This window comes from Dermacentor variabilis, chromosome 1, assembly GCF_050947875.1.
Source record: "Dermacentor variabilis isolate Ectoservices chromosome 1, ASM5094787v1, whole genome shotgun sequence".
Taxonomy (NCBI): domain Eukaryota; kingdom Metazoa; phylum Arthropoda; class Arachnida; order Ixodida; family Ixodidae; genus Dermacentor; species Dermacentor variabilis.
This window is the reverse complement of record NC_134568.1, coordinates 158,546,796-158,562,762: the sequence shown is the minus strand read 5'-3', so window position 1 is coordinate 158,562,762 and position 15,967 is coordinate 158,546,796. Positions and strand designations below refer to the sequence as shown.

The following is a 15,967-nucleotide window of genomic DNA, read 5'->3' as shown; positions in this document are numbered from 1 at the left end:
GGGTCAGCGTCCATGGTGAAATGTTTCGTGGCATAATTTGCGGCACCTGAGCAGGAATCGAAACAGATATGCTTCCAACGGCTTGTCCAAAGCTAGATGTAGCACGGGTTCTAGAAATATCCTTTAAAAGTGGGTCTTCATATGAATGACCGTCGGAAGTGAATTCGAAGTGTCTCCTGACAAGATGGCACTTTAAGAGGCAGGCATCCAGCTTCTGTTACAGTTCTTGAGCGGGACGATTCCTTCGGAAGGCCAAGACATATGCAAAGGCAGTTGTTCCGTACTGCCTCAAGTTTTCTCCTGCTTGTGGGAGACATTTTGCGCAGGATCAGGAGGTAACACCGTAGTGTTCCATCGATGTAGGCCTTATAGAGGAGCACCATTGATCGACAGTTGCTGCCCCACTGTGATCCAGCTAAAAAATCAGAAAGCTTTTTTCACTTGAGGCGACCATGTGAGGTTCCTATCGATCCTCACTCCAAGAAACCTTTCTGTCTTGATGTATGGAAGGGTATTTTTCCACACACCTCCGTGTGAAAGCCATAGCAGCGCTTTTGTTGGGGGACAATTTTAGACCCCTTGGATTTAGGTAGGCCTATATATTTGCCAGCGCTCTCCGGAAATGTTGAGTAGTACTGCAGGAAAGCGCCGCACTTCAAATGCAGATGTCATCCACATACAGTGCGATTTTGATAATACCGGGCTTAACATAGCTCCTTGTGGCACTCCCTTCTCGACGGCATAAAGTGCCGTGAGGCCATCCGTGCTACACGTGAGAAGTTGGCATCCTTGAAGATAGTCTTCAATCCATGCATAAAGCTGTCCTCCAAGAACAAGGGTTTCCAAAGCGTCAAGTACTGCTTCCAGCGTTAGTACTGTATGCATGTTCGTTAAAATATTTTTGCTTGCGTTGCTGCTGCTCAGTGGGGATATTGAATCCAATCCTGGGCCCACTACTGAACAGTTGCTCAGGGAAATTCTTGATGGACAAAAGAGTATGCAGAAGCGACTAAACACCATTGAGTCTAAACTTGAGAACGTGGAAACCATAGCAGCCAAATATGCGGAACTCGGAGCACAATTTGAGAACATGCAAAGAACAATACAGAATCTAGAACAGAAACTAATTGATTTAGAAGATAGGAGCAGACGAAACAATCTATTAGTCTTCGGCTTTAAAGAAGATGTGAACGAAACACCGGATTCGCTATTGAGCACATTAAATGAAGAATTATTTCTAAAGCACTTAGGTGTTCGAGTATCTTCTGTTGAAAGACTGCATAGGATGGGCCGTAAGCAGGCAAAGAAGCACCGCCCTATCATTCTAAAATTTATAGACCACCGAGAAAAAACAACCGTGCTGAGTAACTGCCACAAGCTCAAAGGGCAAAATATATCAATTTCGGAAGACTTTTCAGCAGAGACGCGGCAGATAAGGAAGCACCTCTGGGACAGCACAGCTGACGATAGGAAAGCAGGTGCCAAAGTAAGGCTTCAGTACGACAAGATAAAGGTTGACAATCAAACGTATCGATGGGACAGCGCTCAGATGAAACGCGTACCTGTCACCTTCCGTCAAGAAAACCCTAAAGGACTGCAATGACCCCATTCCTTCGTTAAAAAAGAAAAAAAAAATGTTTCGGTGTTTAAACATAAATGCTAGGAGCATAGCAAACAAAATCACCGAATTAGAGAGTATTGTAATTGCCCACAAACCCCATGTTCTAATAATAACAGAAACCTGGTTGCATAGTGATATCACCGACTCTGAAATAACACCTCGCGGTTAAGGAATCTACAGACATGACAGGGGGGATTCCTGCGGCGGCGGCGTTGCAATTCTCTTCCAAGAAACGTTGAGTGTTACTAGGATGCCTGATATTACAGGAATTGAATGTGTTGTAAAAATTTTTCTTGACGAGTGTAATCTAATCGTAGGAGGGTTCTATCGGCCTCCAAATTGCGACACCACCTTCTTTGAAAATCTGAACGAGTTCTTGTGCGCCTATAAGAATAAGCGCTGCAGTATGCTACTTGCGGGTGATTTTAATGTTCCTTCTGTAAATTGGACTAACGATTTCCCTGAGCCCCTCTCAAGTGCTTCTGAACCTTTCGTAGATATAGTAGTGCTTCACAACCTTTCGCAGCTTGTCAAAGAACCTACCTGCATTCAAAACAATACACTATCAATTCTGGACCTTTTCCTTGCAAATACTGCCGTAGTCTGCCGCAACCCACAAATTCAAGTTTTCGAAGGTATATCGGACCACAAAATGGTATACCTTACGTTCGAAGTGAATTTTGCTCCACAGATTGAAAAACAAGAAAGACTTGTTCCAGATTTCTCCCGTGCCAGTGATATTGATGTATTGGACGCCCTAGATGGTGCTTTTCCGGAATTTCATACCATGTGTGAATCAAACGAGCATTGTATTGATGAAATATGGGTCTACTTCAAGTTTCTGGTTCTGCAATGTGTCCGTGATTTTGTACCTGTGAAGTGAAAAGTGCTGCGGAAGCGCAATCCCTGGGTAACAAAAGAAATAGTATGAATAGAGCAGAAACTGAAAAAGGCAAGAAAACAACTCAAGCAGCGCCCGACTGTTCCCGCAAGCGATCGGCTTCTTGGCTTGCGATATTATTAGCCGATAAAATAAAAAAAGCAAAAGAATACTATAAAAGAATATCACTAAAAAATTTTCTCGTCTCATCCCCAGAAAAGTTCTGGCAGCACTTATCGCCGAAAAATAAAGCTGCACCCAAACTCTGTATTGGTGACACCTTTTTAACCGACAGTGCCGAAACCGCAGATGCGCTCAACCGATATTTCTGCTCAGTGTTTACGCGTGACGACGGTATCAGCCCACAGTTCCCTAGCTATGAACACATTCTGCCGATTGGTGATGCCACAATTTCTGAGGAAGGTGTGTTAGCACTTATGCTCAACCTCGACGCTAAAAAATCGCCCGGAGCTGATGGAATCCCGAATGCGTTTCTTTCCCGGTACGCCGAATGGTGTTCAAAGTATTTAACCCTAATATTCGAGAAATCACTGTCATGCGCAGAAATTCCAACCGACTGGAAGTACGCGAAAGTCATCCCCATACCAAAAACAGCAAATCCGTCTCTCCTCACATCATACAGGCCAATATCTTTACTATGCACATGCGCAGAAATCCTCGAACACATAATTTTTAAGCACATTTCTGCCTTTCTTAATGACAACACAATAATTGACGCAAGACAACATGGTTTCTGGCGAGGTTTTTCTACTGTAACTCAGCTCGTAGAAACAGTTCATGACTTAGCGACAGCTTTAGATAGACAAGGCCAAATAGACTTAATATTTCTCGATTTTGAAAAAGCATTTGACCGCGTCTCTCACTCCAAACTACTTCTTAAACTAATACCCATTTTAAAGAACGACTTTTAAAGTTAACTGGATTACAGCATACCTTTCATTACGCAAACAAAGTGTTCAGGTCAATGATGCAGCTTCAACACCCGCAACTGTAGACTCAGGCATTCCACAGGGATCAGTGTTAGGGCCGCTCCTCTTTCTTATCTTTATCAACGACATCATCAGTGACATATGCGTCAAGATAAAGATTTTTGCAGATGACTGCATTTTGTACAACAAAATACACAATTCAAATGATCAGGAAGCTTTAAACACCGCGCTGTATGCAATACAAACCTGGTGCTCGAAATGGCAGATGAGTATTAACCTCAAAAAGACTGTTGCAATGACCATTACTCGCAAAAAGAATCCCTTAACCCCTACTTATAGCATTAACAACCAGTCTTTATCAGTCGTGTCCACATACAAATACTTGGGAGTAGTATTAACATCAGATCTTAGGTGGAATGAACATGCAACATACATTTATAATAAAGCAATGAAGAAACTAGCCTTTTTAAGGCGATCAATAGGAAACGCTTCACTTGAAATAAAACTCTTAGCATATAAAACATTCATCCAACCCATTCTAGAATACGCTGCGATTGTCTGGGATCCGCACACACTAACCAACATCACTAAAATTGAGAAAGTCCAAAGAAAATCAGCCAGGTTTATTTTCAATTCGTACAGCTGGCGCACATCCCCATCATCTCTTCTAGAAGCTGCAGAACTGGAAAACCTTGCAATAAGGCGTTACCAGGACAGAATGAAATTTTTTTTCTTACTGTATAACGATCAATAATTAAGAATAGATAAAACAGCATATATTCTACCGGCTAGTCCCCGTTACACGCGCTCTTATCACAACAAAAAGGTTAGAGATTTTACCTGCAGGACTAACGTATTTAAAAATTCTTTTTTCCCGCGCACGATTTCTGAATGGAACGCACTACCTGCCACAACTGTCGTATGTCCAACGGTTTCATCCTTTCTTTCTGCACTTTGTGAATAAACCATAGCGTTCATCTCTCGTTTTTACTAATCAAATCATGATTGTGAAAGGTTTCTCTTATGTTGTTTTTTTATGCAGATTCTTGTTCAGTGTCTGTTATCTTGTTTGATCTTATTTCATATATGTTTTTTGTTATTTCATATGCCTACTCCTGCCTAAGGCCTGGTGACAAGGCTGGCAGTACTTGTAAAATAATAAATAAATGATAGACCGAATCATATGCTGCCTTAATATCCAAAAATAATGCAGTAGGTGTGTTTCCAGAGACCAATTCCTCTTCAATTGATGAGACCAAGGCAATGACATTATCAATTGTGGACCTATTTTGCCGGAAGCCATTCATTTCCTCCTGGTAAATTTTTGTAGTTTCCAAGAACCAATTTAGCCGTTTGTGAATCCTTTTTTCGAATAGCTTCCTCATGCAACTAAGCAGATATATGAAGGAGGCATAATTTGTCAGCTGCTTCCCTGGCTTCAGTATAGGAATAACTTTGGAAAGCTTCCATTCCGTAGGAACCTCCCCAATTATCCAAGAGGTGTTGTAGTGCTCCAGAAGGCGTAGGCGAGATGTGTGGCATAGATTTGCAAGCGCTTCATAACTCACACTGTCATGGCCAGGTGTTGATCGCTTGTTTGCGCCACTGATTGCTGTTGTGAGCTCTTCAATTGTAAATTGTAATTCTAAGTAAGGAAAGGTTGCTCGAGGTGGGCTAGGCTGATGACTTGCAATTTGCCGAGAACGTTGTGCCCAGTTGGAAAGGAGCCTACAGTACTGCTCTGCCACCTCTTTCAGGGATGCGCGCTCATGTAATGAGAGGGCGATAATAGAATAAAGCTGTTGCGGCTCTTTGTGAATGCCTCTGACGACTTGCCAGATTTTGCTCAGCGGTTGTCGTATGTCCAGTGTCCCACAAAAGTCCCTCCACCTTTTTCGGTTTAGTTTGGTGAGGTAACGTCGTATATGTCTTTGTGCCCGTCGACAAGTTCTGAGGTCTTCGATATTTTTAGTACGCAGAGCCTTCCTTTCGGCACGCCTTCGAATGGCACATAACCTTTCGAATTCCTCATTGTTAGTAGGTACATTACAATGCTTAGTGGCAGAGCGGGTACTTTGTTTGAAGCAATGAGCTATTGTCAGTATTAATTCTCCATTCATAGTCGAGGCTGTGATTCCTTTGTCTATGGCTGCTGTGTAAGCTTCCCAGGCTACAGACTTCAGTTTCACTTTTCTGGGTGACGTCCGAAAAATGAAGGGCAGAGATTAGGATGGGGTAGTGATCTACCTGGAGTCTCGAAATCTGTACACCATCTGAACATAGGGGCAATTTAACTTGATGTGAATGTGACGTTAATGCAGCCAACAGTCTTCCGATTTTTCAGGTATGTTATGCTGCCGTTGTTTAAGGGCTCTATACTGTGCCTCGCAAGAAGCTTCGCCAGGTTAGCACTCCGAGCACCATGTATGTGCACTGCTCCAGATCTTGTTATGTGCGTTAAAATCGCCACAAATAATATGTGGAGATTGAGTGCTTGTCAACAAGTTTTCCAATCTTTACATGTCGAAAGGTGACCCCGGTTCCAAGTAGGCGCCGATCAGAGTAAACACTTTAGATGCAATCACTGTGGTTGCATAAATATATTCATTCTTGTCATGTGGTGTTACATCAATCACAGAGGCAGGCACATCATTGCGAAATCCAACAAGCAGTCGGCTAATTTCGTTTTGTCGCCTTGAATAATGAAAATAATAAACCTTTATCCTAAACTGCTCGTCGATGCGAGACTCGGAAATGACCATAAAAGGGAATCAGTACACTCGCGCAAGGTACTTAAGGTCTGCTAACTTCGAGCACAAGCCGCAAGCATTCCACTGGAATATAGTACATGTGCGCAAGTGTTTGTTGGTGGACACCACTTGTGAGACGATTGTTGAAGCCATCGCTGCTACTCCGAAGAATCACGGCGTTGCGCCATGATAGAAGACGAAACCAGCGGTTCCAAAGCCAGGACGGCCTCTACCTCAGGGATGCTTTTAAACGATGGACTGGTACAGAGAATAGCTTTGATTGCTGCGAACATCATGCGAATCAGCACACTTGATATCTTATTTACAGCGCTACCATCTAACAGCTTTTCTTGGTTCTTCCTGTTCTTCTGCTGCGACCTTGGGGACACTTGTTGTGGGCTTGCAGCTATATCACTTGAGGGCTTTGATTGACTCTTTGCAAATGAAGGTTTTGGCTGGTTTTCTATCACGACTGAGGTGAAGGACTTTTTCGAAGCTGTGTCGCTGCGCTGTACTGTGTTGTGTTGCTTTTGGTGTGTAGATGTATATATCACATCCGGGTTCAGTGGTGGTTCTCATCGTTTCTGCATTTTTCCCTGCACTTGCTCCATTGTCCGTGCAAGAGTGGCTGATTTCTTTTGGGACACCCTCCATATGATGCAGCATGCTCAGCTCCACAGTTTGCACATCGAGGCTGGGAATGTGATGTACACTCCTTATATGTGCACCAGCGCATATCTTGCAGCGGATGGGGCTTTACAATATTTCGCTATATACCTATGTCTTTGACATCTGAAACATTGAGTAGTGGACCCTATGTATTCCGTCATGGGATAACTGCAGAATCCAAGCGACACTCGGATTGGTAAAGGGGCGTACTTAGAGAATTCCAGGATGACCGAGCGTCTTCGGGTTTCCTTTACCCCGCTATCTTCGTTATGGATGTACAAAACTTGCCTTTTAGCAGATATGACTCCTTGTTCGCTCAAATACTCCTTGAGGTCGGCATCTGAGTACTCAACAGGAACATCCTGTATCCTCCCATACGTGGCAGAGTAGGAGTATGGAACTCGAGCTTCTACAGGAATACCCGATAGATCTGTCACTGTGAGGAGGCGATTAGCTGCAGGAAGTGTAGACACTGTCACCATGAGGGTGCCATCCTTGCTGAGACGATGGCCGAGTATCCTTTCTTGGGCTGTTGTCACGACCGCAGAAGCCAGAAGATTTGGGTTTGCTTTCCATAAGCTGCTGTCTGGCTAAGTTGGCTTGAATATAACAGGAACATCTGCAGGTCTTCTTTTTGTAAGAGACAACAGTGAAGGCTGTCTGGTCCATCTCTTTATTGTCTCCTGTAGATTCCCTTGTCTCGATCTCATCTTCACATAGCCTTTTCCTTGCTTGCTCATCTTCTCTGTGGTCTACAGACGGAACATGCTGGCCTGATTGCTGATTGCTTGCGATGGATGCCATCAGAGCGTCACGAAGGGCGGCCGACAGCGGAGGCTCATCGTGCTGCTTCGGTCCGGTGGGCTTTGGGAGCCGCTTGATGTGCTTCTCTCGCAGGATGGTGACCCCCAGACAGACGTTCGGTGAGAGAGAGGCACAAAAAGCAAAAATGAACTCTACACTTGCTGAAAAAGACAAAATTACAGACGGGCGTTCGAAAGCGAGCCTATTGCTTGTTGTCTTCTTTCTCCAAAATGCAGTGAGTTGAATATTTTCCTCATTCACTGCCACTGCATAAGAATCAGGACATAGTTCAGTGGTATGCTGAGCATGCATGTGAAGGCCCTTGAAGCACTTTTTGCTGCCAGAAGTTCAAGCAGACACATGCAGGCGTCCCCAAGAAATGAATTTAGGAATGACTATGTTATACACCTAAAACATGCTCACAAAACGATGTGCACAAAAATGTGCACAAGTGAACAAATATTTAACTGTTCAAAAACTGAAAACTCAGTAAATGCAAAAGTCCTTTGAACAGTGAAGGCCACAATGCTGTTGGCAAGAATACTCAATCAGGAGTTTCAAAAGCAGCATGCTGCTTCCTTATTTGCTATTTAAGGCAGACATCGATTTCCCCACTCAAGGGTAATTGTATTTACTCTATTTTAACGCACCATTGAATCCAATGCAGACCCAATTTTCAGAGTAGAAAGAGAAAAATAATTGTAATTCGCCAACAATTTTTCTGTCAGAAAAGGGACAAATGCTGCGATATTAGTGTATACTCTTGAACTTGTGCAAGCATGATGAATTTATGAATGAGAATTGTGGGTGCTGGCATCAGTCAGTTGGCCTTCATGCTGGCCTGCATGTTATTCGGTTGGTGGCACCTTCTACTGAAGCCAAGGAAACCTTTAATGCAACAGCATGTTTAGCCTACTCTATCCAGTTTTGAATCATGAGCCAGTCTGGCTGCAAAGTGTCCCTTACAATGAGGCCTAAAAGGTGGTGCAATTTTAGGTGCCATCAGATGCGACGTTATCGTGTACAGCATGAATGGCTATAACACCAGCAGAAGGGGAGCTGTGGCAGTTTTAGAAAGTCATAAGGACAGAAAACAGTGCCGTTTTACAAACTACAAAAGGCGCTGTGACAAAGCCATATTTGCCGAAGAGTGGCAGAAAGCAGTGGCATGTATACTTCTAGGCTACTCAACTATTTTCCAGACTGCTCCAAAGTGACCACCTGCAGCAAAAGAGTCAGAAGAATGGAAGCTACATCACGCAGCAGCTGAACGCCACTGGTATGCCATAAAACCTGGCACTGAGTGGAAACATCAGCTTCAGCAAAATGTGAAGCAGAATGCCAGCATGACAGCAGTACCGATCAACTTGGTCGACAGAAATAATAGAAATGTGAAACGGATCATGCATTCAAATCATCAAAGATTTAAACCCAAGTGAGATATGCACGATTGTTTGACATTTGCACAATTGTGTGTGAAGACATTAATTTGCAATATGTGCATGTCAGAACTCATCTGCCAGGCATTTCTAAGTGGTGCGGTGGTCGTTTATTAAATGCAGGTCTGCCACAGCCGGGCTACACTGGCAGGTGGCAAGTTGGGTAGTGAGTAATCAATTACCACTCCTAACTACAGCCCGAATGAAACACAGTTGAGGCATTAGCGCAGAAAACAAATTATAGCTACTTTCTGTGAAGGCACCATTTGTGGGGTGCATATAGTGGTTGCTGCATCAGTGCTGTAAATGCCTCAGCTTTCTCTGCTAAATCACCCTGTGCCTGCATTCAATGGATGGAAGGTTTGAATTTGGCAATGGCACAGCACATCTTTGACTGCAGAAATGCATGCAGGAAGTGCTCAATGCAATGCATATTTCATGCCAATATGACAACAGGCCAATGACTACTCTATTGTGCACACTACTTTTAGTAAACCTGAAAAAAAAAAAAAAGAGGTGCACTTAGATTGAGTGAACACAGCAACGAATCCTGCGAATCCTGAAAGATTAGAGTGCAGAACTGTTCACATTTGGGCACTTTCCTACTGCAAGTTCTGAACTCTGCAGTCTTGGTTCCATGTTATGCAAGTTTGTGTTACTGCACACTTACCCATTTTATAAGTGCAGGTATGTATGTGCGATTGCACTGCTGTTATAATGCACAGCATGTCGAACAATTTTTTTTTTCAGTAACAGCAATAGCAACATTGCAATCTCACAAAGGTGTGTGGGCTGCATAAGAGAGTAGTAGAAAATGTAATGGGGAATATGTTGCAAGTGAAGGAGATTAGAAGTTTCTGGTTAATTTCTAAGCTAAATAATATCGCTACCATAAGTGGCCACCAGATTTAAGGCCAGGTGCTGCTGGGTGTATTCAGTTTCACCACAAAATGGGCTTTCTATATAATTTTCCCACACTAGTTCTGCCACTTTCTTTGCCACCGTGATCCAGTACTGAAACACATACTTCAGATGCTATTTCCATCTGCACAAGCAATTCAACTTAATAGCAAGTTTGCAGCCACATACGAGTCATGTAGATATTCCCAGACAGACTGGGATAGCTGGATGCAGAGTTCTTCTGCAATGTGTGCCTTGGCTGGCTGTACACCTGCAAAGCAAAACGTCAGAAGCTCCATGAAGTACTTCTGCAGTGCTGCCAAGCTGACTAAGCATTAACAGTACGCCCTTAGGGAAGAACAGAGACTTAAGGAAACAATGACTGCAACAAGTTTGTTCAAAAAAATCAAAAGAAAGCTGTGGCAGAGCAACTACCAGTTGTGGGATTCATCAAGCCCTTTGGCTCTGTAGGAAATGGTGGATTTCAAGTCAGAAAGGTGGGAGTTCAAAGAAATAATCCATTGTATATTGACAAAGTCACTTCAAATGATACACTCACAGCTCACAATGCGTACAGGCAGCTAAGCAAGCTCAAACATGCAAGCACTGAAATGGACTAAATGTTTTACGATGATGATGATGATGAAACATGCATACCAAAAAGGATACGATCACCCCCTTGACCGAAGTCATAAGGGTGAAAGGGAAAAGGATAGCAAAGGATAGTGCAATGGGTAAAAGCAAAACACAGAAAAGAAAAGGAGCCCCACCCATGCCACTGAGGTACAGCAGAAAAAGGACTGATGCATGGGAAACGTGTAAAGGTCCTCACATGAACACAGTGTGGAAGTTAACTCGCAGGATGAAAACACACTGATAGAGCAAGAAATTTTAGATTATAAGTGCAAGAACTCAACAAACTAGACAGAGCAGGTTTGATTGGGGCTTAACAGCAGTCTAATTGGTGGTAAGATGGATTATTCAGCTTTTTACATTACAAATAATGTTTCCATAAGCCAGCAAAAGTATTAGAGCAAATGACCATGAGATCTTTCCTTTTGTGAGAACATTTATAACCCCATAGTGAGCCAGAGTAGTACTTGGCAAGTTATAATATATCCAAAGACATGCGTTATGAGGTTCAAACCCCTTCTCAGAAAAATTCTTATATTAGTGAAGTTCTCTTTGCAAAAATCATGAGAACAATAAACAGCTGCATATTGACAAAGCTTAAGGTACAAACCGATGGTTTCTGTAAAGTAAAAGAGAGAAAGAAAGCAAAGTCAAGAATTCAATTTCATACAGGCAGGTTGGACTGGTAGCTCACCTCCATGCATACAGAGGAAATCCCCATTGTCGATGGGGCCAGGCTCGGCAAATGTGTTGAACCGGTTTACCCACTGCTTAGATACGAAGAAGCTGAGAAGACCAGGCTGCAACACACAGAAGCCAACAGATTTAGTATACGAATATATTAATGTGACTTAGCAGAACTTTGTGACAGATGAGAAACAAATGGCTGTGAGATCCAATTCCTTGCATTTTGATGGTCTTTTTGATTTAAATTGTATATTGCACTTTGTCACCTTGCAAATTACACATAGTGACAACAAATCAACTTGGCTTATTGATGACAAAGGCATATCTGAAGGTGTCAAAACAACATTTGCTTGTGTCACAGAATGCCATAAAAGTTGTACTACCGTATCTACTCACATAATGATCGCACTTTTTTGTCAAAAAAATTGTCGCAAATTCAGGGGTGCGATCATTACGCGGGTTAAATTTCCCGCGAAAAGAAAAAAGATTTTTTCATCCCGCATTTGCTGTCGGATGACAAGAAGTCAACAAACAGGTGGCTGCCGCTGTAACAGTGCGGAACACCAAAACAAACATGGCGGCCGGCGGAGCAGGCCAAACGTGCCGAACGTGATGTTTTTTTTCTTTTCGCGAGTACATTACGAGCATTTAAACAGTTTCTTCCATATCAGTAATGAATAATATCGTTAATACCAGCAAGTCTGCGACAATAACGCAGCCATGTCCACTTTGAGTGGTCAAACAGAGATGGGCGTGCTTACCTGCCAGTGACATAGAAACACATGACGGGCATGCTGTGGAAACTGCGGCATTTGTCTTCACTACTATCCTAATATGGCACGTTTCCGCTAAGGGTGGACGAATATCTTAGCTGTGTTAAAAGCGTTGGCGTATGAATAGGGTACACTTCTAGCGTATCAGTGTAAATGTGGCTACTATCGTTGCCGCTCGCGATTTGTTGCTTGCCCACGAGTGCAGACGAGAAGAATTTAAAGGCACCTTTTTTGTTGTTGTTGACCACAACCATTATAAAGCCTAAAAATAATAAAGCCAAGGCAAGTTTGGTTGTAGCTTTTCGTTTTCATGGAAGTGTGGAAAGTGATGAAAGGAATAAAATGGGGCATCTACTTAAGAATGTTTGGTGTGTGCAGACCGCTTGGTATGTCTTGAGTCATTTGCGTAGCATTTGACAGCATTCGACAGATGGTAAGAGCAATCATCATTACCTAGAAAGGGCACATGACATATTGCTGTGGCAAGTTCGGTGTACGATCATTACACGGCAAAGAAAAAAAATCGAATTTTGACGACAAAATTTGGGGGTGAGATCATTACGCGAGTGCGATCATTATGCAAGTATATACAGTGCATGAATCAAGGCAAATTTATAAAGAATGCTCCGAGTATCAATTGTTATTGGATTCTGAGAACATGATCCTTTTCTGATCAAATCTAATCTGCAAGTGATCCTAGAAGTATGTCCTACCTACTAAAGTTGTGCAGCCATTTTACTTGTTCTAAACTTGTTTATACTTACTAACATGAAAATTGGCTTGCACTTACTAAACTAAACCCTTTATCCATTTCAGGGTTTTCAGTGCTGCATAAGGAAGTACAAGGCAGAGTGGGAGGTGCAATACTATGCTTAAAGCAAGGTGTGCAGCTTATTGGAACCAAATGTTATGGCAACATTTCAAAACTGCTTCACAAGAAAGCAAGTGATTTTCCAGTCACAAAAAAACGAAAAACACAGAACCAAGTCATGTGCCAACGTAAACTTACAGCAGCTATATACACAAGGCCAAGATGTTAAGTTTTCATGTTGCTCAGTGCACAAAACATATTATTAGCAAGACAGAATACTTACTTCACTGCGGCTGCGTTCCATGAGCTCGTATGTTCGAGTCCGCCGGTTTAGCATTTCCTCTGAAGACTTCCTGCAAGGTAACGAAGATTGTGGGAGGTGGAGAGGGGGGAGCCAGAAAGGCAGATCACACATTTGTCACTGCTTTTGAACTGTAAAACAAGGCCCAGAGGAAATAATGATTGATTGATTAGATTTAATATCCCAAAGCAGCACTACATCTATGAGAGACATGTAGCACTAGGTGTCTCAGTAACAATATATTTAAATTCTTTAGTCTCACTGTGAACAATGCTCTTGCGTAGGTGCTGAAAGGTGAACTTTACTAAATCTTTTGTTGTTGTTGTCTTCCCTGTTCATCAGGTATCAGAGTCATTGCACAGAGAGAAATGTGAAATAAACCATGTCCACTGATGATGTTCAAATAAAGAAGCACTTCATGCTTGCAACTTTTCGTGCTCGTAAGATTAATTGATAAAATCTGTATGCATCAGTACAAGACCCATGGCAAACAAATTTAAACCACTCACTCGAAATAACTTTGTGCAAAATTTTGTTCAATCCATACTACCTATTTAGGACTATTTGGCTTAGTATAACCCAAATGAAATTAAGCCTTAAAGGGGCCCTGAACCACTTTTTATCAAAGTGGAGAAATGCATTTGACGTTAAATGAGGCTATTTCAGAAATACTTTGGTGCAAAAAGCACTTTAATGCATTCAGCAGAAGCAGAGTTGTTGGCAATCAAACATCCTGTTTGCGGTGCTTCCACTCCTTCTTCAATGTTTTGCACTACAGGGACTACGGTGGAGCGGGGCGTGTCCATAACGCTCCGGATACTGAATGCCACCATGGCGTACAGTTCAAATTAGATTTTGAATGTTCACGTAGACAGCACTACTTCCAATTTTGGCAGCTACGACGCACCAAACATGGTTGTCCTCGGCAAGCCGCAGTGCACTCAGCCAGTAGACACGTCGTGGCACCTCGCGGCGGCCGTGGTATCTATGCTATGCTGAACCAGACCGCAGCATTTGTTTTGTGCACGACAGGGCTTGAGTGCATGCTCGCGCTCATATGCTCCAGTCTGGCTATGCTACATGGTGCAGACCGGCTTTGTCCTGCAGCAGCTTGAGCGATGGATAGTACCCAGATCCAACTTGCGCATTTTGAAGCATTATCAATAGCTCAATCCGAAGGGAAGTTGTAGCAAGTATGTGACGCCCCCTCGGGCATAATCTTGGTTCGCCCGTCAAGCTCGGTGGCCTGCAAAAGCTCGGCAGGCAACATTGGTCACCGCACCACAATAAACACCGACGAGCACGGCTGCTCGCCAGTCAGTCATCGTTCAGCACCCCCACGCTGCAGAGCGTCCGTCTATCGGAGGGTGCCACAAGCCCTCCCTTGTTCACGACCTGGGGTGGATCGTGACAGAAGTCTGCCAAGGCGTTTTATCAGGAGCGGCCAGGAGTGGTCTGATCTTAAGCTTTGCGCAGTTCGAGGCTAGTTGAGTGTTCAAAATTACTTGAAATTATCGAGACCGAATGGCTGTGACACCGATAAGCAGGGTGGCCAAAGTTCAATTCTTACACGGGCAGCCGCGGCAGAGTGTGAGCAGACGATAGTCCGCTTCTTGCGGAAGTACGTAATTATCAAAATTCAAAAGCTGATTTTTGCTTACTTCAGCCTGTTTATTAAACTTTGTTAATAAATATATGCATTAACAGCAGCAAGAAGTGCATTGATCTAAATACTCTTCTTGACTGATGTCAGCTATTCACTAATAGCAGCTACATATGTGAATCTGCTATATTGCGAAATAAAGCATCCAAAAAGAGCGAGCAGCAGGCTTCTGTTGAAAAGTGCATTTGAGAAAAAGATGATTTCATACTCCGTTTGTGAGCTCCACACACCGCACACGACTGCAAAACTTGGCTGAGATGATCACAGCAGTGTATGCTATCCATGGACTGTTTTTTCACAAACCCCTTTAACCTTACAAACGTAGCAACTTGCTGTAAAATATTGCATTTAGGTAGTGCTTTTTTTGTAGGTTGTATTGTCACCGTGATCTGCGCGAGCAACCAATTCTTTGCAGACACTATATATCACCAAGACTTGATCATGTTCATGAAGTTGGTATAACACATTGTAGGAAACTGCATTTTTCAACCCTTTCATGCACCAATCCTGTTAATTTAAAGCTTATTTTCACTGCATTTCTTACATTTTCACAATCTGAAAGCATATAACTGCAGAATTAGGAATTTTAAATTCATTGGTGAGTTTTATGTTTACAGAATGTAAACTCCAAGCGAAAACTCTTAACAGGAACATCAGATATGAGAACATGAACTCTTTCATGTCAAGTAGGCTTGAGTGCCTATCCAGCCACTTGATAATCATGCCTGGTGTAACACATTGTGAAAAATAATGAAAGGAGTGAACCCGCTGCATACAATGACATACTCACACCGAGTGAAAATGACCATCTATCTACGTATCCACTCGTTTTATTGAAATATCTTGCCTATGTTATTCAAACTTGCAGCCCAGTTCCAATCAGAAGTGTTTCAAGATGTATGCGACACACTGCTTTTTGCTGTTGATGCACAATCTTGGCATGCACAACTGTGTACACAGTGCCTGAAAGAATTAAATTCATATATGCCACATACATCCAATGAATGGAATCACCTTCCCGCATCACTACCCACTACTGAATATCACAATGTATTTATGAAATTATTAGCTAACATTGTATAAGGA

General features: G+C 42.7%; 1 protein-coding gene across 3 annotated transcripts in view; it reads right to left on the bottom strand.

Moving 5' to 3' along the window:
- The window catches only part of Usp20-33 (Ubiquitin specific protease 20/33), a 90,178-nt gene that overhangs the window by 15,701 nt on the left and 58,510 nt on the right, over positions 1–15,967 (bottom strand). For all 3 annotated transcript variants that reach the window (XM_075698288.1, XM_075698281.1, XM_075698274.1), the window contains 3 exons: positions 13,201–13,270; positions 11,341–11,446; positions 10,203–10,284 (listed from right to left, as the gene is read on the bottom strand). In XM_075698288.1, coding sequence (XP_075554403.1) covers positions 10,203–10,284; positions 11,341–11,446; positions 13,201–13,270 — 258 coding nt within the window. The remainder of the gene's footprint in view (positions 1–10,202; positions 10,285–11,340; positions 11,447–13,200; positions 13,271–15,967) is intronic.